This window comes from Carettochelys insculpta, chromosome 34, assembly GCF_033958435.1.
Source record: "Carettochelys insculpta isolate YL-2023 chromosome 34, ASM3395843v1, whole genome shotgun sequence".
NCBI lineage: Eukaryota > Metazoa > Chordata > Testudines > Carettochelyidae > Carettochelys > Carettochelys insculpta.
The window spans coordinates 1,694,384-1,719,891 of record NC_134170.1 but is presented as its reverse complement, the minus strand read 5'-3'; the positions used below and the strand labels follow the sequence as shown (position 1 = coordinate 1,719,891).

The following is a 25,508-nucleotide window of genomic DNA, read 5'->3' as shown; positions in this document are numbered from 1 at the left end:
CATGATGGCATATATGATGTTAGTAGAGGAGCATGAGAAAGTGCCCGTGATTCTGTGAGTAACCTGGTTAGGTCCAGTGATGGTATTTCCAGAGAAGATATGTGGACAAAGCTGGCAGCGGGCTTTGTTGCAGGGAAAGGTTCCAGGACTGGTGTTCCTGGGGTACAGACTGTGGCTGTTAGTGAGGATCCTCATGAGGTTGGGAGGTTGTCTGTAGGAGAGAACAGGCCTGTCACCCAGGGCCTTCTGGAGTGTGGCATCCTGATTAAGGATGGGTCGTAGGTCTTTAATAATTCGTTGCAGTGGTCTGAGTTGGGGGCTGTAGGTGATGACCAGTGGGGTTCTGTTCTTGGCTTTTTTGGGCTGATCTTGGAGTAGCTGGTCTCTGGGTATTCACCTGGCCCTGTCAATTTGTTTTTTTACTTCTCCTGGTGGGTAATTCAGGTTTATGAATATTTGGTAAAGTTCTTGTAGTTTTTGGTCTCTGTCAGTTCGATCAGAGCAAATGCGATTGTACCTAAGAGCTTGACTGTAAACAATGGATCTAGTCAGGTGTGCAGGATGGAAACTAAAAGGGTGTAGATAAGTATAGCAATCAGTAGGTTTTCGGTACAGTGTGGTACTGGTCAGGCCATCCTTGATTAGTACTGTAGTGGCCAGGAAATGTCTCTCTTGCATGTTGTAACCAAGGCATAAGTTGATGGTGGGGTGTAGATTGTTAAAGTCTCTGTGGAATTCTTCTAGAGCCTCTGTACCATGCGTCCAAATCATAAAGATGTCATCAATGTATCTTAAGTAGAGGAGTGGTAATAGGGGACGAGAGCTGAGGAATCGTTGTTCCAGGTCAGCCATAAATATATTAGCATATTGTGGGGCCATGCGGGTGCCCATAGCAGTTCCACTAATCTGGAGGTATAAATAGTCCCCAGATCAGAAATAATTGTGTGTGAGAACAAAGTTACAGAGGTCAGACACCAGATTGGCTGTGGTGGCATCAGGGATGGTATTCCTGATTGCTTGTAATCCGTCTTTATGTGGAATATTAGTGTACAGAGCCTCTACATCCATTGTGGCAAGGATGGCGTTATCAGGAACTTTTCCGATGTTTTGTAATTTCCTCAGGAAGTCGGTGGTATCTCGGATATAGCTGGGAGCGTTGGTGGCATAGGGTTTGAAGAGGGAGTCCACGTAACTGGATAGTCCGGTGGTAAGGGTGCCAATACCTGAAATGATAGGGCGTCCAGGGTTTCCAGATTTGTGGATTTTGGGAAGTAAATAGAATAATCCAGGCTGCGGCTCAGATGGAATAATAATGAAGTAAATAAAATAATCCAGGCTCGTCTGCATACTTGGCTCAATCTAATTCTTGACCTTCCCCCCCACCCCTCCACCCTCTGATTTGCTCACCTTGATTATCTTTTTTTTCTGATTTGTCCTCCTTGCTTACTGTTTTTGGTTCTCTGTGTCTTAAATATTGAGTCTGTTCTGGTCTGGCTCTGGTCTGAAGAAGTGGGTCTGTCCCACGAAAGCTCACCTAAGAAACTATTTTGCTAGTCTTTAAAGTGCTACTTGACTGCTTTTTGTTCTGGTCGTCGAGGTTACCCTCAGCGGGAGCCCCACACCCTCTGTAAGCCCCACCCCCCACACACACACAGAGGTATCCCCCACTCCATCACACCAGGACTCCTGGGTTCTCTCCCGGGCGCTGGGAGAGGAGGAGGGGCTGGGGGTTAGAGCAGGAGCCAGGACTCCTCGGTTCTCTCTGACTCCAGGGAGTCAATGCAGACCCTCACTGCCCCTGTCCAGAGCCTCTCTTCTCTAGCCCCAGGGACAGCAAGGAGCAAGTGAACCTCCCCCAGCCTGGTACCCTCACCATGCCAGAGGCCCAGCCATCCCTTGCCTCCCAGGGGAACGTGCAGCACCCTTCAACCATGCTGAGAGGGGAGAAACGCCCAGACTCCTTGGTGCTGGTCCCCAGGACAAGCTCACCCCTTCCCCATGCGGGGAGGTTTCCTGACGCCCAGGGCTAACATCCCATCCCCACCTTCCCACTGCATTGCGCCCACCTGGGGCTGCAGCCCCAGCACAAGAAGAGATTCTGGGTCCTTAGCACAACAGACCAGAGCTGTCAAGGGCAGGAGGCCTCAGTGGTACACGGCCTGGGGCTGGCCCGGGGAAGCGTGCAGGGCGCTGTACATAGGCCAGCACTGTAACACAACAGGGCCTGCTCCCCCTCAGCAGTGAAAGCTCCCCCCGGCCCAGGACAGGGCCTGTCCCCTCTAGGGGCACCGGCTCCCCCCGGCCCAGGGCAGGACTGTCTGGCTCAGGGGGCAGGGAATGGGCAGGGCCTGTCCCCTCTAGGGGCACCAGCTCCCCCTGGCCCAGGGCAGGACTGGCTGGCTCAGCGGGCGGGGAATGGGGCAGCCCGGTGGGAACATGACAACTGTGCAGGAAGCCCAGGGCCCGTTCCCCACCCTCTGAACAGGGTGACCCACTGAGAAGTCAGTAAGACTACAACCCGAATGTACTGGAGTACGGCCGGGACAGAGGGGGGCAAGTTCTCCCTGGGGGTTGTTTTATTTCCCCCTCCCCCATCTTGAACCCCTCACAGCCCCAAAGGCCCCCTCCCACCTACCTCCCACCAGGGCCACTGCTGTCCCACTCCGCCCCAGCTACGACTTTGCAGGGCAGCCCCCAGTCGTTCTGCGCCCTTCCCCTCCCCCGCAGCATGGGCAGCCCCCTGCCCTGCCGCACTGAAATGGGGCCTCAGTGAATTGGTGTAAGCAGCCAGGTGGCTCCTGACGCCTGTGTCACCATGAAACCTAGCCCCACTTCAGCGCAGCAGGGCAGGGCAGGGCACGGCCGGGAGCGAGCGGCAGCAGCAGGAGCTGCAAATGGCTCCTTTACGAGCCACTGGTGGCTTGGAGCTGCCCAGCTGGCGCCCCCTGGGTGAGGAATCCCTGCCCTGGTCCACTGGCTGCCCCCGGCCCTGGCCAGGGAGACGAGGCTTCGGGTAAGCCACACCGGGTAATCCCTGCCCCGAGTCCGTCAGGCCTGCAGCCCGCGTTACTGGAGCCCTGCGCCTCTGGGAGCCAAACCCAGGTCTGCACCCCACCACCCCACAGGCAGCCTAAGGTTGCAGTTGCATAGGACCCACAAAAATGGCTGCCCCCAGGAAACAGGCAGCTCTTACGAGGCTGGGAGCCAGGGCGGGCTGTTGTGAAGCCCCTGACTGCGGTGGGCAGCTGACAGAACCAAGCAGAGAGAAAGCCAGGTGAGGCTGTTCACTCTGGTCCCCACTGATGGCTGATTTAAAAGACTTGAGTGCGGAGCACAGAGACTATGGGGCACATCAATCTGCCTCCCAAACACAGCAAGAAGCTACCCCGGCCTCCCTGCTGCGACCAGCTGCTGCTGCTGAGCACCACAGCCTGGCCAGCTGACGTTTACATTGACAGGTTTATTGAAATTGTGTCAGGACCACGGAAGGGAAAGGGACAAAAGGAACGCAGACGGCGGTGGGGCGGGGTTGTGGATTTGGCCGCAGGGACTCGTATAAAAAAAGGCGGGGTCGGGGGGGCCTGCGGGAAGACAGGCAGACATAAAACAAGGAGGGGAGCTCAGAAGAAATCCACGTCTTCAGGGGCGTCCAGGTCCCGGTACTCCACAATCGCACGAGGGTCGCCCCGAACCATCCTGGGCAAGAGACAGAGCAGGTGAGAGCCAGGGGCCGGTCCTGTCCCAGCTGCAGCCCTTTGCACCCCCTCCCAGCCGCCGCTCCTCACCTACCTGTTCCGCGGTTTGTTCAGGTAGCCACCCTGCCCCCGGAAGCTGTCATAGTTACCTCGGCCGGCGGCATAGGGGGCGTGAGGATAGGGGGGGCCGCCTGCAGGAGGGGCACAGGTCAGCAAAGAATACAACTTGGCACAGATTTATTACCCGGGCAGCCCTCCCCTGGCGCTTGGACGCACCCACCTCTGGGGCGGGGCAGCTGGTGACACGGGGACCCCTCTCCAGGCACTGGGATGCACCCACCTCTGGGGCGGCGCGGCCAGTGACACAGATACCCCTGGCCCGGCACCGAGATGTGCCCACCTCTGGGGCGGGGTGGCTGGTGACACAGGGACCCCTCGCCTGGCGCTGAGATGCACCCACCTCTGGGGCGGGGCGGCTGGTGACACAGGGACCCCTCGCCCGGCGCTGAGATGCACCCACCTCTGGGGCGGGGCGGCTGGTGACACAGGGACCCCTCGCCCGGCGATGAGATGCGCCCAGCTCTGGGGCTTTATCCCTTCATCCAAGAGTCAGAGCCCACCCCACTCATGGCAGCACAGGGCCCTGCAGTGGCCTTAGGGCCAGCCCTGACAGTGAGAGGAGACCCACCCCACATCAGCTTACCAGCGTATCCCATCATGGGCGGGCGGGGCTGTCCATAGGGCATCAGCCCCTGGGGTGTCTGGGGCGGGTATGGAAGCCCTGGGGTAAGACCTGAAAGCAGAAGAAATGAACAGCAGCAGTGCTAAGACTCTGCTTCACCCACCACCCCCACTCTAATCTTCAGGGATCCCAGCCCCGCCAGAGCCAGGAGAGAACCCAGGAGTCCTGGCTCCCAGCCCCCTGCTCTAAACCAGCCTCCACTGCCCTCCCAGCGCTGGGGAGAGAACCCAGGAGTCCTGGCTCCCAGCCCCCAGAGGTCAGAAAGGGCACAGCAAATCTCAGCCCCACACAGCACACCCTGGGCCTGCCTTGCCAGTCCCCGGGAGAAGGACGGCCACAGAGACCCAGGGCTGGGACCCCCGCCCCCCGGGGCTGCGGCGTACCCTGCCCCGGCACGGGGGGCTGGTTGGCCTTGAGCTCAGGCAGCGCTGGGCGCTTGGCGTCCATGAGGAAGCTGTTGAAGAACGCCACCTCCTTCTTGACCTCCTCGATCTTCTCAGCGTGCTTGTTGAAAATGTGCTTGCGCACAAACTCGGGGCCCTGCCGGGGCAGAGGGTGGGTCAGGCCCTGGGTGGAGCCCCCAAGGTCCCTCCGCCCGAGCCCAGAGCAGCACCCAGCCCCGCCTGGCACCCCCCACCTTGAATTTCTTGCCGCTCAGCGGGCAGAGCCACTTGTCCTTGCCCAGCTCCTGCGTGTTGGCTGTGACAAACTTCTCCACCTCCTGCTCAGGGTCCTTCTTGCCCATCTTCTGGGCCTCCTCCTCCGAGAGAGACTCCCGCACTGTGCAGAGCGGAGACAACTTCTCCTCGAAGGTCTTCTGCCACTCAGCCACTGCAGAGAACACGGCACTCCTGGCTCCTGGCCCCCACTGCCCCGCAGGGCCAGGGAGAACCCAGGAGTCCTGGCTCCCGGCCCCCACTGCCCCGCAGTGCCAGGGAGAACCCAGGCGTCCTGGCTGCCGGCCCCCACTGCCCCCCAGCGCCACGGACAGAACCCAGGAGTCCTGGCTCCCAGCCCCTGCTCTAACCACCAACCCCCACCGCCCTTCCAGCACCAGGGAGAACCCAGGAGTCCTGGCTCCCAAGCCCCTCGCTCTAACCACCAGCCCCCACTGCCCTCCCAGCGCTGGGGAGACCCCAGGCATCCGGGCTGCCGGCCCCCTGCCCTGCCGCATACCTTCGCCGTGGCTGACACGGTTGGGGGGCATGGGTCCACGCACGTGGATGATGCCGCAGCGATTGGGCATCTCATCCTCGTTCAGATACTCGGAAGTGTTGTAATAATCCACCGAGTGCACAATCCGCAGGTAGAGCAACAGCTTGTCCAGTACCTGGGACATGGGGAGGGCAGGTCAGAGTAGGAGCCCTGCCCCATTCCCTGCCCCCCTGAGCCAGCCAGTCCTGCCCTGGGCTGGGGGGAGCCGGTGCCCCTGGAGGGGCCAGGCCCTGCCCCATTCCCTGCCCCCCTGAGCCAGCCAGCCAGCCCTGCCCTGTGCCGGGGGGAGCCAGTGCCCCTAGAGGGGCCAGGCCCTGCCCCACTCCCACCCCCTGAGCCAGCCAGTCCTGCCCTGGGCTGGGGGAGCCGGTGCCCCTGGAGGAATCAGGTCTCTCCCGCTTTCTCTGCCCTTCTCACCTTGATCAGCTTCTCGTCTCTCTCCACGTTGATCTCGGCCGGGTTCCCCTCCTTTGGGGGCTCGTCCGCAGCCTCCCCGCTCTTGCCCAGCAGCTCCTCCTCCTCGGCGCTCACCTCCTCGATCAGGTAGTCCGTGATGTTCTTCAGGATGGGGTTCTGCGAGGGCAGGCTCTGGGGGCACAGGGACCGGTCAGCGCTGGCCCACCACAGGCCTGGCCCACGTGGGAGGCCGAGCGATGCCCTCCCCCACACCCGCAGGGACTGACCGAGAGCTGGGAGCCCTCGCGGGGTTCCCCAGCACCCCACAGCTGGGTGCGGTCGTCCAGCGTGTGGATCAGCTTGGCTGCTAGCTTGATGTCATTGCGCACGATCTGCTTGTGCTGCGTGATGCCGTTCACGTTGCGTACACGGCGCGTCAGGTCCCGGTTCACGCCTGGGCTCAGCTCGCACTCCCGCAGCTGGAGAGGAGCCGGAGTGAATGGAGACATGGCACGGGGACCGCTCACCCTGCGCCGAGACGCACCCACCTCTGGGGTGGGGCGGCCGGTGACATGAGGACCCCTCGCCTGGCGCCGAGATGCGCCCACCTCTGGGGTGGGGCAGCCATTGACACAGGGACCCCTCACCTGGCACTGAAATGTGCCCACCTGTGGCTGGGGACACGGGGACCCCTCGCCCGGCGCTGAGATGTGCCCACCTCTGGGGTGGGGCAGCTGGTGACATGGGGACCCCTCACCTGGCACTGAAATGCGCCCACCTGTGGCTGGGGACACGGGGACCCCTCGCCCGGCGCTGATATGCGCCCACCAATGGGGCAGGGCAGCCGGTGACACTGGGACCCCTCACCCGGTGCCGAGATGCGCCCACCTCTGGGGCGGGGCAGTTGGTGACACTGGGACCCCTCGCCCAGTGCCGAGATGCGCCCAGCTCTGGGGCGGGGCGGCTGGTGACATGGGGACCCCTCGCCCAGCGCCGAGATGCGCCCACCTCTGGGGCGGGGCAGTTGGTGACATGGGGACCCCTCGCCCAGCGCCGAGATGCGCCCAGCTCTGGGGCGGGGCGGCTGGTGACAGGGGACCCCTTCCCAGTGGTGCTCCCAGTGAGGTTCCCCCCGCCCCCTGCCCTCGGTGCCTTACCCGGATGTTCTGCAAGCTCCAGCAAATGTCCTTGATGTTGACGCTGCGGTTGAAGGTGACCCAGCCCCTGCGGAAGAACCTGACCCAGATGCCTGGAGTTAGCGCCTCGAGCTCCTGCCGCCCGCCCCTGCCCCCCTAGCCCCACCTACCTCCTCTCTGGCTGGGGGTCCGACAGAGCCACACGCATGAAGCCGGGATAGCGCTTGCAGAGCTGCGGGCAGAGGGATGGGGTGCAAGTCAGGAGGGGCCAGGTGGGCAGGCTGGAGAGGGGCCAGAAGAAACCCGGTACATGGCAGGGCTGGGCCACGAGAAATCCGGGGAGGTTCGACACGGGCGAGCCCGGAGTCCTGTGGCTGGGCCGGCAGAACGCCGAGTGCTGTGCCGGGCTGGGGACCCCCTGGCTGCGGAGCAGCACAGCAGGGAAGGACCCGGGGCTGACAGCAGCACGCCCTTGTGGTACCTCCGAGGAGCCTGGCCGGCAGATCTCAGCCGTTATGCCGCTTTGCTCAGCGCCGGGCAGGCCGCAGCCGGACGGTGGCGTCCAGTTCCGGGCCCCAGCGCAGGAAGGACGGGGTGCGCTGGAGGCCACGGTGAGGCGTCCGGGGCCAAAGCACATGGCCGAGGGACTGGGGCGCGGTGAGTCGGCAGAAGAGCAGAGCGAGGGAAGATTTGTTGGCAGCCTCCACCCCCGGAGGGGCTCGGATGAGGCTGGGGAGAAACTGTTATTATAAGAGCCTAAGAACGGCCACGCTGGGTCAGACCAAAGATCCATCCCGCCCAGTAGCCTGTCCGCCGACAGTGGCCAGTGCCAGGTGCCCCAGAGGGGGAACCGAAGACAACGATCAAGCGATTTGTCTCCTGCCATCCGTCTCCAGCCTCCGACAATCAGAGGCCAGGGACACCATTCCTACCCTTGGCTAATAGCCTTTTATGGACCTAACCTCCATGAATTTATCTAGCTCTCCCTTAAATTCTGTTACAGGTCCAGCCTTCGCAGTCTCCTCTGGCGAGGAGTTCCACAGGTTAACTATGTGCTGAGTGACGAACCTTCTTCTATTTGTTTTAAACCTGCTACCCATTAATTTCACTGGGTGTCCTCTAACTCTTGTATTATGGGTACAAGTAAATCACTTCTTCTCATTCATCACCACGCCTGTCGTAATTTTATAGACCTCTCTCATGTTCCCCCTCAGCCTCCTCTCCTCCCAACTGAAAAGTCCCAATCTTTGTCACCTGTCCTCCACCTAAACTCCTCATCGTCCTAGTTCCCTGTTCTGAACCTTTTCCGGTGCCGGGATAGCTTTCCCCCGGCGAGGAGAGCGCACCTGCGCACCGCACGCAGGAGGGGCCGTACCCCAGGTTTCTAAGGGGCACTCAGGTAACTCCTTGGCTCATGTTCTCTCCCTTTCTAGGAACACCTTTCGGACGGCCCCTGCGCGCGGGGCGGCTGTTTCGAGAACTCCCCGATCTCTGTGCTGATGAAATGCAGGTAAATTCCCCCGCCCTCTGGGGACGATGGGCTGAGGCTGCGGTGGGGAGGTGGCGGCTGGAGATTAGCAACACCCTCACCCCGGCAGGGTGTGCAGCCCCGGGACGTGACCGGAGAGCGGCAGGATCTCCACCCCTGGCCGCTGTCAGGCCCAGGCAGGCTGCTGGAGATGGGGCTGGCCCTGCACGCCATGGCTGACTGAGGCCCCGTCCAGGCCTGGGACAGCGTCACTGTGCAAAGGGGCCAGGCCGGGCCCCTCCCCCGGGGATCCCCCCAACTCACTGCCACGATCTCGGCCTGGGAGATGTTCGGGGCGATGTTGCGCATGAAGAGGGAGCAGGTCTTGTGCAGCGGGCGGGGCTTGCACTCCCCCCCCTCCTTCTCCTTCTCCTTCTCCTTCTCCTTGGCCTTGGCCGCCACCGCCGCCTCCTCCTCCTCGGCCTTCTTCTCCTCCTTCGGCTTCTCCTCTGCTCCCGGGACCCAGCGTGTCAGACCGACGGTGACAGGCCCAGGACCCACTCCCTACCCCTGAGCCAGCCAGCCCTGCCCTGGGCGCCCCTTGAGGGGCCAGGCCCTGCCCCATTCCCTGCCCCCCGAGCCAGCCAGCGCTGCCCTGGGCCGGGGGGAGCCAGCGCCCCAAGAGGGGACAGGCCCAGTGTGATGGAGTGTGGGGAGTGCATGTGTGAGACTCAGGCTGGATGTGTGTGAGGGGCAGAGCAGCTCCCAGCAGCTAAGGATGACCCCTGGGCTGTACCCTAGGCTGGCAGGTAACACCTCTGCCCTGAGCACAGAGCAGGGAGGAGCCGAGCTGGGTTTGAATGGGGGCGGCAGTGAGAAGCTGGGGGGAGAGGGAGCTGGAGGGCAGCCAGCCTGGCGAGGGGGGAAGCTGCACCCCAGAGGGGCACCCCTCGGGCTTCTCTCCCCAGGACGGGTTGGAAGGACTGTCTCTGCCGGCTGTACTGACCCCTCTGCGCTGAGCTGGGCTCTGGCACCTCATAAACCTCCCGTTCTACCTGCTGGGTGAGAGTCACTCCCGCCTGCGGGCGGGGGGCAGCGCTTGGGGTTCCCTGAACCCCGTCACACCCTGCCCCATTCCCTGCCCCACAAGCCAGCCAGTCCTGCCCTGGGACAGGGGAGCCGGCGCCCGTAGAGGGGACAGGTCCTGCCCCATTCCCATCCCCTGCGGCGGCCAGGGCAAGGCACGTAGGAGCTGGCACCCCCAGAGGGGATAGGCCCCCCCACCTCTCACCTTCCTTGTCATCGTCCTCGGCGTGGCCGCTCTCCGACTCAGTCTCGGACTCGGAGACGCTGCCCTCGTCGTAGCTGTCATCCCCGCTGCGCTTTCGCTTCCGCTTCTTGCTGGCCTGGAAGGAGGAGGGGTGCACCAGTGAGCTGGGGGCCGGGAGGGGGCAGGGCAGCCCACCCCAGAGCAGGGCCAGGCAGGACTGAGGCCAAAGGGTGGGATTCAGGAGGAGGAACATGGGGCGGGGCCTCAGGCAAAGGGGCGGGGCCTGAGCACCTTTTTTGCATCTTTCTCAGCTTCCTCCTCCTTCGCCGGTTTCTCCTCTTCCTCCTCGGAGGCCTTCTTGGCTTTCTCCTCAGCCGGCTCGTCTGCGTCCACCTGGGGAAGTAGGTGGCCCCGTTAGGGGCTCCCGCCGAGTCGCCAGCCCCCCACAGCCACGTCTCCACAGCTCCTTCGGGCGGCACCCGTCTCCCGGGTGCCTGGGCCGTGAAGGGAACCAAGGTGCGGCCGAGCCAAGGACATCGCCCACCTGCTGCCCCTCCCCTGACCTTTTTGCCTTCCTCCTTCTTGTCATCTTTGTCAGAGCCCTTCCGGTCAGCGTCGGGCAGGCGGCCGTCCTCCTTCTTCCCCGGCTCGGCCTTGTCCTGCCGCTCCTCCTCCTCCTCCTGGTCCAGGATCTTCAGGTCGTTTTCGGTGCCGCCCTCCATCTTGATGACAGCTGGGGGACGCAGGCAGGCATCGGGCGGTCAGTGGGGAGGGAAGCCGGGAGGGCTCCCGCCGCCGCAGCCAGGCTGCTTCCCGCTAACAGAACAGCGCTGGAGAACCACAGCCCGCCCGCGGCTGCCACAAGGAGGCTCTCCCTCCCGCTCCAGCGGTAGCCACGCCAGGCCCTTCCGGCCCAAACGGACAGGCCACTGCTCCCGCCCTGGCCCTGGCCCCCTACCGGCATCCAGCATCTTCACGATGGTGCTGGCCTTGTCGATGTCCAGCTGCAGGTTCTCGAACCAGCCGTTGTCCATGAGATAGAGGAAGACGCCGAGCCGGTTCTGCAGGGCGCTGCAGGCCTCCTGCTTCCTGCGGCCCGCCTCGTCCGGGTGGTACTTGGAGCGGAACCTTCGGCCCGGGAGAGAACAGGCAGACGGGGAGAGGTCAGAGCGGGCACGAGCCGCCCTCCCCTCGAGAGAGGCTGCACACGCAGGCTGCGATGGGGGGGAGGCCTCGTAAAGAGATCGGGGGGTGGGAGCAAGGCAAGCCCCTCCCCTCCAGACCTGATTTACTGGCACTTCACGGCACACGCTGGCGAGGAAAAAAGCCGGGTGCCGCCACCCGGACCTGTGTGTGTGGCAGCAATGCTCTGGGTTCGCTGGGACTCCCACCCTCGCCTTGCCTCGCGAGGGACGGGGACGTCGGCCACCTGCATCCTCCCTCGCGTGCCAAGAGGCGAGTGAGCCGACAGCAGGTCGGGGGAGGGTTCGGGCACCTGGGTTCTCTCCCCGGCACTGGGAGGGCAGTGGGGGCTGGTGGATAGAGCCAGGGGCTGGGAGCCAGGACTCCTGGGTTCTCTTCCCCTGCATCTCCCTGGGACATATCATTCTTTTTCCCCGTGGCTGCTTAGCAAGAGCCCAGAGGCGGGTGGATGTTTGTGGGCTGCCAGGACTGGATCCCAGCTGGGGTTCTCTCATTGGTGCCACTTCTAATCTCACGCCAGTTGCTTGCCCTAGTTGCGCCCGCCGGAGAAGAGGGTCTTGGCTAACACCTAGCTCCTTCTCCCACCCCAGCAGATGCCAGCGAACCACTCAGTGTCCGATCCAAACTCGGATTTGGTGGGGCGAGAGGCAACCAGAGCACTGCAGTTTGAAGGCTGTTTAAGCACCTGCTTCTCCCGGCCCTCCATGGGAGCCAGACACCAAAACTCCTTCATCTAACCTAAGCTTTTGGGCCTGGATTTAAGTGTCCGCTTGTTTCAGATGAGCCAGGAAAGGGACCTGAAAGGGCCAGCAGGCCAGGGCCATCAGAGCCCCTTCTCGGCCTCGGGAGGAGGGCGGGACGCGGCGCTTGGCTGAACCGCCCTGCCTCTTGCTTTCGAAAGCTGTGCTCTAATGGCATAAGACAGAACGCATGTCATACATACACTCCGGATCAACTCCAGCTTGCCGACGGGAGCCTGAGAAATTCCTTCGGTGGTTTTAACCACGGGCGCTTTATTTTGGCTATGGAGCGCGGGCGCTCGCCCACTCTCTCGCCGGGCGGCTGACGGAACCGCAAACACAGGAAAAAAAACAAAAAAAGTTCCCGACTGGGTGGCTTTGGCTGGTTGGCTGGCAGCTAAGCTATCTGATTCCTACCACTGTACGTTTCGCTACACACTGCATTGTGCGCAGTGCCACAGCCCTGGCTGTCTAGCTAAAAAAACACGCAGGCGAGAGAGAGGAGCAGCGAACGAAACCAAAAATCAAGAGAGATTTAGATTCTCCGAGCTGACGGCAAGAATGACTTCTGATTTTGAATTCTCTCGGTTCCGGCACTTGGGAGGAGGGGAAAAAAGGGTCAATTAACAGTTATCCACACACACCAAAAAGAAAAAAAAACTTAAGAGAGGGCTGTTAAACCTAAGCAGCGCCGGGAAGACAGCGACCGGGAGCCACACACACAGCAGAGCCCACCAGCCCCAGGCTGAAATCTCAGCAGTGCGCACACATTCGCTGCAGGGGGGGGAACTGAGCCATGATGGGTCACAGCAGGGCAGGATGGGGAGCCAGGACTCCTGGGTTCTCTCCCCAGATCTGGTGGTTAGAGCAGGGGGCTGGGAGCCAGGACTCCTGGGTTCTCCCCAGCACTGGAGAGAGCAGGGGGCCGGGAGCCAGGACTCCTGGGTTCTCTCCCCAGCGCTGGGAGGGCAGTGGGGGCTGGTGGTTGGGGTGGGGGCTGGCGGCTCGGAAGTAAGACCGTCTATTCCCAAGGAGTCCCGGTCCGGATGGCTGGGTTCTGTACCAGGCCTCAGGCAAATCAAGTATCATCATGTCTCAGTTTCCCCTCCTGCCCTGTGGCTTGTCCAGACTGCAAATCTTGGGACAAGACTGTTTGCTGGGGGCCCGGCCCACAGGGGCCCCCAGTCTCCTCCTGAGGTCACTGCGCCAGCCCTGCGCTGAGTTTCTAACCCAAGCCTGGTGTATGGATGGGGAAACCAAGGCACAGGAGCCACCCATCTGAATCCAAATAGCTGGCCCCGTTCTCCCAGTGCCCGCCGGAGCCAATCAGCTGCAAGCCCAACGCCCCCTCAGGCACCTGACCAAGCCCCAGGCTGAGAGAGAGGCAGCGGGGTCTGCAGGGGAACAGACAGACTGGAGAACACTCTGCCCAGTGCCCCCGGAAGGCTGCTGAGAAACCTTGTCCCGGCCAGTGATGCCAGCGGGGCTGGGAGATTTCAGCTCCGAACACCCCTGCCCCAATTCCCAAGGCTGCAGAAGGGACAGCTGCAAACCGGGAAAAGCGGCTTTCGGTTCTTCTTCCCCTGACACTAAGACACCCCCCAGGGAGTTCTGGGGCACCCCAAAACGGCCATGGTCAGAGGGCCGGGACCCGAGCACAACAGGGCTTGCAACAGCCTCTTCCCCTCCTCCTCAGCGCAGATGGAGGGAGAAACCTTGGTGCCCACTGAGCGCCAAGGCGGGCTGGCCCCCCAGAGCTCTGGGGCATGGAGGGGAGCCAGAAGCTTGCCACAGGAGAGGTGGCCTGGACCCGGGGTCAGCCCCATGGCTAGTTCTTGTTGCCGGGCAGGGGTCCGGCCTCCGCCGAGCCACGGACAGCCCCAGGGGATCAGAACCGCTGGTCCCACAGCCCCGGCCCACCAGAGCAGAACCGCAGCAGCGCCTCTCTGACTTGCCTACATCCCGGGGGCGCTGCATCAGAACCGCCCGCCCCAGCACCCTCGGCCCAGCCGCGCCCGCCTGCCCAGCGCACAGGGAGGGGACACCGGGCCAGACGTACCACTCCTCGTCCTTGTGCGCCAGGAAGAAGTCCTGCATCTGCTGACGCCGGAAATCCAGCTTGTAGTCGTTGTACCGCTTGACGGCCTCCGTCTCGTCCACCGAGTCGTCCAGGGAGAGCAGGAACTCTTTGAAGCTCTTCATGACGGGGGGCGCCAGGCCCACGTCCACCTCCGCAATGTTGCCCAGCCTGCTCGGGTGTGGGGCTGGTTAGCACCGTGCCGGCAGCCAGCGACGCCCAGCTCAGCAGGGCCAGGAGGGAAGCCGGGGGAGACGCGCGCGCGTGATTTACCTGGCCTGGATGGGCAGGAGGTGGTGCTGCTGTATCACATGCATGTCGGGGTGCGCCCACGGCTGGGGGGGCCCATAGGTGGGGCCGGCGGTCGCCCCGCTGTACGGCATCTCGTACCCGCTGTGGTAGGGGTCAGCGCTGTGCTCATCCCTGTCGGGGGGGCGAGCCAAGGGTCACAACCAGCGTGGCAGGGGCCAGGGCTGTGTGTACCAGGCTCTGGGGTGTTACACGAGGGGACGTCGCAGGTCTCGGGGGCCTCAAGGGGCTCCCCGCACCCTAAGGACGCAACAAGCCCCAAGGCCTGAACTGCAGCCAGGCAGGCTTGGGCTGGACTTTCGGAAACACTCCCTAGCAGGTGGCTGGGCGCTGGAATCAGCTGGTGAGGGAGGCGGCACGGTCCCCACTACTAGAGAGCAGGCGCCTGTCTGCAGTCTGTGGCTCCTCAAGGGCTTCTCTGCGGCGCCCAACGCCATCAACAAAAGCCCAAATGCCGCCACCCAGCTCTTCTGATCCTTGCCCACAGACGGCGAGCGTCTGAAACCCAGACCCGAACAGCTCAACTCGCAGCCAGACAGCGACCGACACGGGACCGCCAAAGCTCGGGCTGCTCCCCCAGTGATCTCCGGAGAGAGACGCTTCGGTGGGGAGTCAGGAAGACAGTGGAACAAACACATGCAGAAAAGCAAGGGGGTGACTTCGTGGGGTTTGACCCTGCTTGGGGCAGGGGGCAGGCCTGGATGACCTCCTGAGGTCCCTTCCAACCCTGGGATTCGGGGATTCTAAGTGCGAGGCAATAGAATACGTAAGAAGTTTGCGAGCGTCCTGCCGCAGATGCAGGTGGCGTTACAAACCACTGCGGGTTAGAAAGAGTCTGGCTGGAGGCTATCTAGCGAGGACCGTCTCGTGCTCCCATGCACTGCGGCTCTCGAATTGCTGAGTTAGGTACTGCCGCGCGAGGAACGGCTCTCCTTCCCATGCGGAGTCACACCGGCGTCGGCCAGGGATGGGGGATGGCACTCAGTCCTGCCCTGAACGCAGGGGACGGGGCTGAGAGCGCTAGAACAGGAAGGGACCTCGGGAGGTCGCCGAATCCCATCCCCGGCCCTGGCGACAGGACCGAGCACTGTCTTGAATCCTCCCTGACCTGCTCTGAAGCACGGTCAAAGCTGGAAAGCCCACAACCTCCCCCTGCTCCCTGGCAATTTCTTCCAGTGCGTGACCGCCTGACGCTGGGGAAGGCTGCTCTTCTCTGGACCCTTCCCCACCTCCCCTGAAAGGTGGCCACCTGGACGTGACGCCCCCGTGAGAAGTAGCCGGCAGAGAGCATGGCTTTCTCCAGTTTGTCCGGACCACTCTGAGTCCTGACCCAACCCCCCAAAGCAGTTACAACCCTTCCCAGGCTGGCACCCTCCAGACGGTAAAACAAAAGTGCAGCCGTGGATGCTTTAGCCCCGAACGGAACGATTTATCAGGTGATGAGCTTTTGTGGGACAGGTCTGAAAAAGTGGGTCCGTCCCACGAAATCTCACCATTTAACGCATCGTGTTACAGTGCTACACGACGGCCGTCTCCTTTTGTGAGAACACGGCCCCACGTGGCCCCCTCTCGGTTACTGCTAAAGACGACATTGAACAGGTCCACTCCCTGGAGGGACCTCAACGGAACCCCACTCCGTGCTCTTCCAGCAGGACTGCGAACCACCACCAACCACTCTCTGACAGCAGTTACCCAGCCACTCACTGTGATGGGGTGGGGAGTGCGTGTGAGACTCAGGCTGGATGTGTGTGACAGGCAGAGCAGCTCCCAGCGGCTAAGGATGACCCCTGGGCTGTACCCTAGGCTGGCAGGTAACACCTCTGCCCTGAGCACAGAGCAGGGAGGAGCCGAGCTGGGTTTGAATGGGAGCGGCAGTGAGAAGCTGAGGGAGAGGGAGCTGGAGGGCAGCCAGCCTGGCGAGGAGGGAAACTACACCCCAGAGGGGCACCCCTCGGGCTCCTCTCCCCAGGACGGGTTGGAATGACTGTCTCTGCCAGCTGTACTGACCCCTCTGTGCTGAGCTGGGCTCTGGCGCCTCATAAACCTCCCGTTCTACCTGCTGGGTGAGAGTCACTCCTGCCTGCAGATGGGGGGCAGTGCTTGGGGACCCCTCAACCCCGTCACACTTACGCACCCAGTAGCCCCAAAACAGCCATCAGCTCAGTGAGCTCGAATCGGCATCTGCCAGGCCTAAGATAAGCGTCCTGTCCGCCAGCCTGTTGCCTATTCAGAGGGGCCTGATTCTGCATCTACCCCCTGATAAGACCTGGGGGGGCAACCAAAGTCAGGGCATTTCTGAGGGACCACCACAAAGGTCTGATGCTGCTGTGATGGGGTTCAGGGGTCCCCCTGCACTGCACCCCGCCCGCTGGCAGGAGAGACTCTCACTCAGCAGGCACAACAGCAGGTTTATTAGGCAACAGATGTCCAGTTTCTCACAGAAGCAACAGCATAGCCGCCAGAGACAGTCCTTCCAACCTGTCCTGGGGGGAAGACCCCGAGGGGTGCCCCTCTGGGGTGTAGCTTTCCCCCTCCTCAGGCTGGCTGCCTTCCAGCTCTCCCTTTTCCTCGCCTCTAACTGCCGCCCCCGATTCAAAACCCAGCTCAGCTCCTCCCTGCTCTTTGTTTAGGCAGAGGTGTTATCTGCCAGTTGTAGCCCCAGGGTCATCCTTAGCCACTGGGAGCTGCTGCTTGCCTCGGACATCCAGCCTGACTCACACATGCACCCCCCCCCACTCCATCACAGCTGCTGCTTGTGTTCATGGGGAGCAGCCGGGGCTTGGCCGCACTGCATGTCCTTTCTGTTCCTGACACTCTGCTGTGGGGCTACAGCCAGTCAGCACGTGCAGCCAGGGGAGGCAATTTTAGACTGATAAAACCCTCCCTGTATTTAGACAGCTTGTTGCTTCGTTTCCTTCTGAGACGCCAGGGACAGTCACAGGGAAAACTGGACAGGGAGGGCTCTGTTCTCTCGGAGGCCTGGCTGCCTGCTTCTTCCTTGTAGACTGGGGGTCTAACAGGTTTGGGGAGAGTTTCGCTCTTCTCCACACTATGGGAAACTGGCCCAGCATCGCCTCCTACACCCACCTGCCCTCAGGCCGTGGCACCTGAGGGTTGACCCCAGCCCACTCCAGCCAGGGGGTGGCTCATGCGAGACCAATCAACCCTGTCCTCCACGAGCAGGAAGCAGGGGAGCCACAGCTCAGGAACCCAGCAGGCAGTGCTCACTCACCAGTCTCGCCGCATGCGTTTCTGCGGGGGGCTCAGCTCGTGCCGTGGGGGAGAGAAACGCTCCCGGCGGTTGCGGTCATAGTCCCGATACTCGCCCCGGCTCCGGCGCTCACGGCTACGGTCCCACTCCCTGTGGGGGAAGGGGGCCAGAAGCAGGTCATCCTGGGTATAGCCCGTTACCGGGGAGCAGGTGCACCCCCAGGCTACATCCCTGCGCTCCTGCCGCCAGAGACAAACCACCCCCCAGGCACGTTCCCTGGGGCCACTTGCCCCCCAGACGCAGCGTTTATACAGCATCTGCCTCCCCACGGGGGGGGGGGGGGCGGGGGAGAACAGGCGCCACCTGCAGGGGACTGGCTCCAATGGCGGGGGGGGGGGGAAAAGGCTCCAGCGGGGGGGGGGGAACAGGTGCCACCCGCACACGGGGGACGGGCTCCAGCTGAGGGAGGGGAGACAGGCGGCCCACACACAGGGGGCAACAGGCGCCACCCGCACACAGGGGACGGGCGCCCGCACACGGGGGGACTCCAGCGGGGGGGTCCCTGTCGCCGGGGCCGGGCCGGGCCCTGGTGGAAGCCCCCGGCCGGGCCGGCCACGCACCGGTCACTCCAGTCGTCCCGGCGCCGGTCGTCGCGCTCCCGGGACCGGTCGTAGTCGCTGCGCTCGCGGCGGAACTTGTCCCGGCGCCGCCGGTCGTACTCGTCATCGCTGTCGCCCATCGCCAGGCAAGCTGCTGGGAGGGGGGGGGGGACGGTGACGCGGGGACCCCTCGCACGCGCCGCGCCGCCCCCCTCCGCCGCCCCTCCCCCCACGCCCACCACAACCCCGCCCCGCGCGCCCCTCCCGCCTCCCGCGGCTACTGCCCCCACCTCACCCGCTCCGGTGCCCGCGCCGCACTCGCCGGCCTCTCCTGGACAGCGCCGGAAGCGGAAGGGGGACGCGCTAGGGCGGCGCCTCTATGGTTCCGGCCGGGCGCTCTGGGCGACGGGGCGGACCCGGACTCTCTGGTGCCGGACCTGGCGGGGAGGGACGGGGTCTGTCGGAACGCAGGCAGAGGCTGCGCGGGGCTCTGTGACACACGGAGAGACGCGAGCTGGGGAAGCGGCCCTGGCTCTATGGTGCGGGCGGGAGAGACGCTCTAGGTGGGGAGCAGCTCTATGGTGCGGGCGGGAGAGACGCTGCAAGACAGAGATAGGCCTAGCTTTGTACCGGGCGAGAGAGGCGCTCTGGGACGGGAGAACTCTCTGGTACAGGAGAGCGACACTCTGGCACCGCCCCACCCCCACCTCCACCTCTATGTCCCGGAACCAGAAGAACGGGACGCTCTAGCAAGAGCGGTGCCCGTAACTCTAGAAGACGGAAGCAACGGCCGAGACGCTCTAGGACCAGGCTACTCTATGGTGTGGCAGAGAAAGACGCTCTAGAGCCTCAGGCCTCTATAGTGGCGGAGGGAGGGACGCTCTAGGAAGGGGGCTGCCCGCACCTCGATGTTAGAGGAAGACGAAGAGACGCTCTAGGGCGGGCGGACTCTGGTGCGCGCGGAGGGAGTCTTTGAAGAGGGAGCTGACTTTGACTCTATGATACGCTCTCGGGAGGCAGGACTCTATGGTAGCAGAGAGCGGCGCTCTGGCAGAGGTACCGCCCCCTCGTTGCCCCAGGCGGGCTGAGACGCTCTTGGCCGGGAACTCTATTGTGCGGCCGGGGAAAAACGCCGCTCTGCACATCCGCGCCGGCTTTATGGTGGTGGTGGGGAGCCGCTCTAGGGCGCAGCTGGGCACTCTCTGGTGCCCCCCCCCCAACCGGGCACCTGGGCTCTCTTTTGGGGGCGGGGCCAAATCCAGGCGAGGAGCCGCTGGGCGGGACATGGGGCAAGAAGTGCTCCAGGTGAGGGGGCTGGGCTGACAAGGGGGGGGCTGACAACGGGAGGACAGATGACAGGGGACAACAATGGAAGGCTGAGGACAGGGGTACAGACGACAGGGGGCTGACAATGGGGGTACAGACGACAGGGGGCTGACAATGGGGGGGCTGACAATGGGGGTACAGACGACAACAGCGGCTGGTTTATTCCAAACCCCGACATTTAATGCCTTTCCCAACACGCTCGGACCCGGCGACACTGGGGGGCATCTCCCCTTTAATGGGAGAAACCCCCCCGCTGGTCCCCCCAGCTCCCCTTACGCACCCCCGGGGTACCACCCTCCCCAGCAGTGCGGGGGGAGCAAGAAAGGGTGAGCCCTCCCCAGGTGGGACACATACACGGACACAACAGAGCAGGCAGGGGGCAGGCCATGGGCAGAGTAGCAGCAGATTATGGAGGATTCCTGGAGGTCCAGGAGGTATCCCAGAATTCCCTGAGAAGAGGCTCAGGTGGGAGAGCGCTGTTTCCCATCATCCTCCAAGGCGGATGCTCTGGATGATCTGGAAGATAGCTGGGGGCGGGGGGAGAAAGGGAGCTGGGTGAGGCTGGAATGGGGGGGTGGGGCACCCATTTCCCACCCTGCACATACGGAAGCGATCAGGTGGGAATGGGAGAGGCTCACTGACCGGCAGCTCCGGCTCCCGAGGCCAGCTGCATTGTGGGACAAGCTCCAGGGAGACCTGGCAGGTGCGGACTGAAGCCTGGACTCTCATGCACCATTAGTAAGTTTCAGAGTGAACACCCACCATGCCCGCAGCTCAGGCAGCATTGCCCCTTCAACAGGACACCAGGGGGGACATCAGAGTCAGCAGCCTCCCTCCACCAGTTGTTCACCAACACATCTAGCATGAACCCCTCCAGCGAACCACCTCAGCTGTCAGTCAGCTTCAGAATTAACACCCTTCCCAGGACAGCGACTGCAGCGAAGGGCCAGAGCAAGCCCAGCATGCCAGAAGCTTACGGCTCTGGCGAGAGTCAAGGGGGCACAAGCAATGCCTGTCGGGGTCTCGCTCCCAGCGCTAAGGGCCACGAGTAGGTTTCAGAGTGAACCAGTACACTCCCGACCCCCCATCTTCTGCCAAAACAGTGTCAATTGAAGGACTCTTGGTAAAATAAAGAGAGGAGACCAGCATAGAGCCCTTGTTCCCGCTCCCACCCCTTCGAAGGGCTGATGCTGAGCTGACACATTGGTGCCCCAATGATCCCCTCATTAGGTTTCAGGGTGAACACAAACAGCAGGTGCACACAGCTGCCGCTAGCTCCCGGAACAGCAAAAAGAGCCCAAAAGTGAACCCCGTTCCCCCCTCATTAGGTTCCAGAGTGAACATCACTTCTGGCACCCTCCCTCCAGGGTCCGGTTCCTGCACAGGGGCCTCACGGGGGGCTTCCTGGTACTCCCCATTATTACGCCCCAGGGCAAACACCAGGCCAGGGACTGGCTGCTGTAATGAGGAAGCCACATAGACACAACCCCCCATTAGGTTTCCGGGGGAACGTCACACAAGCACGCAGGGCCCATCACTGCGCTCAGACCAGTCCTTAGGTTCCAGAGTGAACGGACCCACGCTGTCCCCCACCCCTGCCCCCAACTGACCTGACCCACAGACCACGAAGACAAACAGGGCCAGCAGCCAGGGCCCCACGGGCGGCTTCTCCTCCAGGGGGGCTCTCTGTGCAGGACAGAGGGTGTCAGAAACGGAACCCCCCTCACTGCAGTACTCCCCACTCCCAACCCACAGCCCCCCGCCCCCTGGTGTTCCCCACTCCCTCCCCACAGCCCCCCACCCTCGAGGTGCCCCCCACTCCCTCCCTACAGCCCCCCACCCCCGGTGCTCCTCACTCCCCACCCGTGCAGCCCCCCAGCCCCCCGGTGCCCTCCACCCCCAGGTGCCCCCCACTCCCACCCGTGCCCCCGGTGCTCCCCACTCCCTCCCCGCAGCCCCCCGCCCCCGGTGCCCCCCACTCCCACCCCGAACCCCGCCCCCCACTCCCGCCCCACAGCCCCTGTACCGGGGCCCGGTGGGGGCCGCCCCGCTGCGTGACGCTTTGCCGGTGCCGCTCGTTCGCCACCTTCATGCGCTGCACCCCGGACATGATCCCCGCACCCCCCGGCTTGGCCCGGCGGGGTCAACATCCGCGCCTGCGCCGGAGCGAAAAGAGTCGCGGAGCGCAGCAGTGCGCATGCGCCCGACGCGTCCAACGACGGAAGTGACGTGAGCCTCAAGGTGTGCAGTGCACCGGGCATTGATGCGCATGTGCAGGACAAGCTTTTCGCTCTGGGGCTTTGCCCGGACAGCCATGCGCAAAGACGGGAGGGGGATACGAATCACGTGACATACTGGAGGGCTTCCCTTGCTGTGCACGCGCGGCGGCGGGCAGTTGGAGTCACGTGATGTACGCCAGTGACGTAATTTCGCAATACTACCCAACCCCAACCCTGAGGCCTCCCTGGTGGTGGACATCTTGGGTGCCCGGCAGGTCATGTGATCGGGAAATGAGGTCAACAAAGGGGCGGCCATATTAGCGCCTGTGTGTCATGTGACCAAATCCCATGGGGCTCTATGGCACAAGGGAGAGAACCCAGGAGTCCTGGCTCCCGGCCCCTGCTCTAACCACCAGCCCCCACTGCCCTCCCAGCGCCAGGGAGAGAACCCAGGAGTCCTGGCTCCCACCCCTCTGCTCTAACCACCAGCCCCCACTGCCCCCCCAGCGCCGGGGAGAGAACCCAGGAGTCCTGGCTCCCAGCCCCTGCTCTAACCACCAGCCCCCACTGCCCCCCCAGCACCGGGGAGAGAACCCAGGAGTCCTGGCTCCCAGACCCTGCTCTTACCACCAGCCCCCACTGCCCTCCCAGCACCAGGGAGAGAACCCAGGAGTCCTGGCTCCCACCCCTCTGCTCTAACCACCAGCCCCCACTGCCCTCCCAGCACCAGGGAGAGAACCCAGGAGTCCTGGCTCCCACCCCTCTGCTCTAACCACCAGCCCCCACTGCCCCCCCAGCGCCGGGGAGAGAACCCAGGAGTCCTGGCTCCCAGCCCTCTGCTCTAACCACCAGCCCCCACTGCCCTCCCAGCACCAGGGAGAGAACCCAGGAGTCCTGGCTCCCACCCCCTGCTCTAACCACCAGCCCCCACTGCCCTCCCAGCACCAGGGAGAGAACCCAGGAGTCCTGGCTCCCACCCCCTGCTCTAACTACCAGCCCCCACTGCCCTCCCAGCCCCGGGGAGAGAACCCAGGAGTCCTGGCTCCCAGCCCTGTTGCTGTCGGTTGATCAAGTCTCTTTGGGGCTTTTTGTCCTGAAAGTCGCGGGGGCTGGACGAAAACACCTCACCCCCGTGGGTCTTACAGCCCATCTCACCCCACCACGACTGTCATGTGACAGCAAAACCCATTATGTTTTATTTTCCTCTGTTCAGGAAATTCCAGCTCTTGTGCCAGACATTCATCTGCCCGGATAACTGTGAGATCCCTGCAGGGTCAGGGGAGCTGGGGGTGGTGTGATACTCTGCGGGGAACCAGGATGCACCCACCTATGGGGTGGGATGGCCAGGGACACGGGGACCCCTCGCCCGGCGCCGAGATGCGCCCACCTCTGGGGCGGGGCAGCCAGTGACACAGGGACCCCTCGCCCAGGGCTGAGGTGCACCCACTTCTGGGGTGGGGTGGTTGGGGACACGGGTACCCCTCGCCCGGCGCCGAGATGCGCCCACCTCTGGGGCGGGGTGGCCAGTGACATGGGGACCCCTGGCCTAGCACGGACATGCGCCCACCTCTGGGGCGGGGGCGGGGTTGCTGGGGACACGGGGACCCCTCGCCCAGTGCCGAGATGCGCCCACCTCTGGGGCGGGGTGGCCAGTGACGTGGGGACCCCTGGCCCAGCACGGACATGCGCCCACCTCTGGGGCGGGGGCGGGGTTGCTGGGGACACGGGGACCCCTCGCCCAGCGCCGAGATGCGCGCACCTCTGGGGCGGGGTGTCTCTACTCTTCTGGAAGAGGCCGGGGCTGGATTCTCTGCTGGGCAGGAGGTTGAGCTGGGCTGAGGCTCAGGCTCAGGCTCAGGCAGGGGTTGCAGGCCAGTACTGGCCAGGGCAGGGGCCATGGGACTGGCGGAGCCAGAGGAGCCGGGGAAATGAGGTGTCACATCCTGCCCTGACCTCGCTCCCGCCCAGGGAAGCAGCCGAACAAAGGGAATTTCCTGACAGCCGGGAGAGAACGAACTGGAGCTGGGACACAAGTGGCTCTCCAGAGAAAGGGCCATCCACAGCCAGGATGCCTGGGTTCTCTCCCCAGTGCGTCCCCTCCTCTGTGTGTGTGTGTGGGGGGGGTAGATTGCCACACTCCCGCCCCCCAGCCCTGCCAGTCCTCTCACTCCCGCCCCCCAGCCCCTGCATCCCCCAGCCCTGCTGGTCCCCTCGCTCCTGCCCCCCAGCCCCTGCATCCCCCAGCCCTCCCAGTCCCCTCACTCCCGCCCCACAGCCCCTGCATCCCCCAGCCCTGCCAGTCCCCTCACTCCCGCCCCACAGCCCCTGCATCCCCCAGCCCTGCCGGTCCCCTCACTCCCGCCCCACAGCCCCTGCATCCCCCAGCCCTGCCGGTCCCCTCACTCCTAACCCACAGCCCCTGCATCCCCTGGCCCTGCCGGTCCCCTCACTCCTAACCCACAGCCCCTGCATCTCCCAGCCCTGCCAGTCCCCTCGCTCCCACCCCCACAGCCCCTGCATCCCCCAGCCCTGCCGGTCCCATCACTCCCACCCCACAGCCCCCACAGCCCCCAGCCCTGCCGGTCCCCTCACTCCCGCCCCACAGCCCCTGCATCCCCCAGCCCTGCCAGTCCCCTCGCTCCCACCCCCACAGCCCCTGCATCCCCAGCCCTGCCGGTCCCCTCACTCCCGCCCCACAGCCCCTGCATCCCCCAGCCCTGCCAGTCCCCTCGCTCCCACCCCCACAGCCCCTGCATCCCCCAGCCCTGCCGGTCCCATCACTCCCACCCCACAGCCCCCACAGCTCCCAGCCCTGCCGGTCCCATCACTCCCACCCCACAGCCCCCACATCCCCCAGCCCTGCCAGTCCCCTCACTCCTGCCCCACAGCCCCCACATCCCCCAGCCCTGCCGGTCCCCTCACTCCCACCCCACAGCCCCCACATCCCCCAGCCCTGCCGGTCCCCTCACTCCCGCCCCACAGCCCCCGCATCCCCCGGCCCTGCCAGTCCCCTCACTCCCGCCCCACAGCCCCTGCATCCCGCAGCCCTGCCGGTCCCCTCATTCCCGCCCCACAGCCCCTGCATCCCCCAGCCCTGCCAGTCCCCTCGCTCCCACCCCCACAGCCCCTGCATCCCCCAGCCCTGCCGGTCCCATCACTCCCACCCCACAGCCCCCACAGCTCCCAGCCCTGCCGGTCCCATCACTCCCACCCCACAGCCCCCACATCCCCCAGCCCTGCCAGTCCCCTCACTCCCGCCCCACAGCCCCCGCATCCCCCAGCCCTGCCGGTCCCCTCACTCCCACCCCACAGCCCCCACATCCCCCAGCCCTGCCAGTCCCCTCACTCCCGCCCCACAGCCCCTGCATCCCGCAGCCCTGCTCCTTGCTGTTTTAATTAGAAACAGGCCCAATAGACAGGGTGACAGGAGCAGCCCCCCACGCCCGGCTGTCTCTCTCTCTCGACCATATCTGTCCCACCAGGGGCAGGGCCAGGCTGAGTACGCCAGCGCCCCCCAGGGTCAGGGTCTGTTTCCTGACCCCGCTGTCCTGGCAGGGCCGGGCATGGAGATAAGGGGGGGGGGCTGTCTGCTGTGGCACTTCCCAGGCCCACCCAAAGGGCTTGGGGAACACGTAACGAGTGTGTGGAAATCGAGGGCTCATCAGGCTTGTTCCCGTGTGACAGGCGGGGGGGGGCGCGGACCCTCCTCCACCCACGGCTGCACAGACCCCCCCCCCAGAGTCTCTTACAGACACTGCCCCCCCCACACCTCTCCCTGACCTGAATCCCCACCCCGACCCTGAGCAGGGAGCCAGGACTCCTGGGTTCTCTGCTGGCACTGGGGCAATGTGTGGGTATGGGCCTGGCTCTGCTGATCAGGACCTCACCCCCCCAGCACACAA

The 25,508-nt window shown here is 63.9% G+C and overlaps 2 protein-coding genes across 4 annotated transcripts; both read right to left on the bottom strand.

Moving 5' to 3' along the window:
- Positions 1-3,440: 3,440 nt before the first annotated feature.
- Positions 3,441-18,507, bottom strand: SRRT (serrate, RNA effector molecule). Of its 3 annotated transcripts, none has more exons than XM_074982926.1 (20): positions 18,357-18,507; positions 18,083-18,212; positions 17,484-17,612; positions 14,216-14,365; positions 13,925-14,113; positions 10,881-11,050; positions 10,486-10,655; positions 10,214-10,315; positions 9,944-10,058; positions 8,977-9,161; positions 7,355-7,416; positions 7,206-7,284; positions 6,336-6,527; positions 6,070-6,240; positions 5,614-5,767; positions 5,075-5,268; positions 4,821-4,977; positions 4,399-4,488; positions 3,790-3,886; positions 3,441-3,696 (listed from the first exon to the last, which is right to left on the bottom strand). In XM_074982926.1, the coding sequence occupies exons 2-20, from the start codon at positions 18,199-18,201 to the stop codon at positions 3,621-3,623; spliced, it is 2,601 nt and encodes an 866-aa protein (XP_074839027.1). In that variant the 5' UTR covers positions 18,202-18,212; positions 18,357-18,507; the 3' UTR covers positions 3,441-3,620. The 3 variants fall into 3 exon arrangements, with proteins under 3 accessions (XP_074839027.1, XP_074839029.1, XP_074839030.1); XM_074982928.1 differs by having other exon boundaries at positions 18,083-18,215; positions 18,357-18,373; XM_074982929.1 differs by lacking the exon at positions 18,083-18,212 and having other exon boundaries at positions 18,357-18,378.
- Positions 18,508-19,551: 1,044 nt separating this feature from the next.
- On the bottom strand, positions 19,552-21,588 carry LOC142005717 (stress-associated endoplasmic reticulum protein 2-like). Its single transcript, XM_074983061.1, has 3 exons — positions 21,414-21,588; positions 20,998-21,073; positions 19,552-19,914 (listed from the first exon to the last, which is right to left on the bottom strand). Exons 1-3 carry the CDS (start codon positions 21,495-21,497, stop codon positions 19,874-19,876), a joined length of 201 nt encoding a protein of 66 aa, XP_074839162.1. The 5' UTR covers positions 21,498-21,588; the 3' UTR covers positions 19,552-19,873.
- Between the last annotated feature and the right edge of the window lie 3,920 nt (positions 21,589-25,508).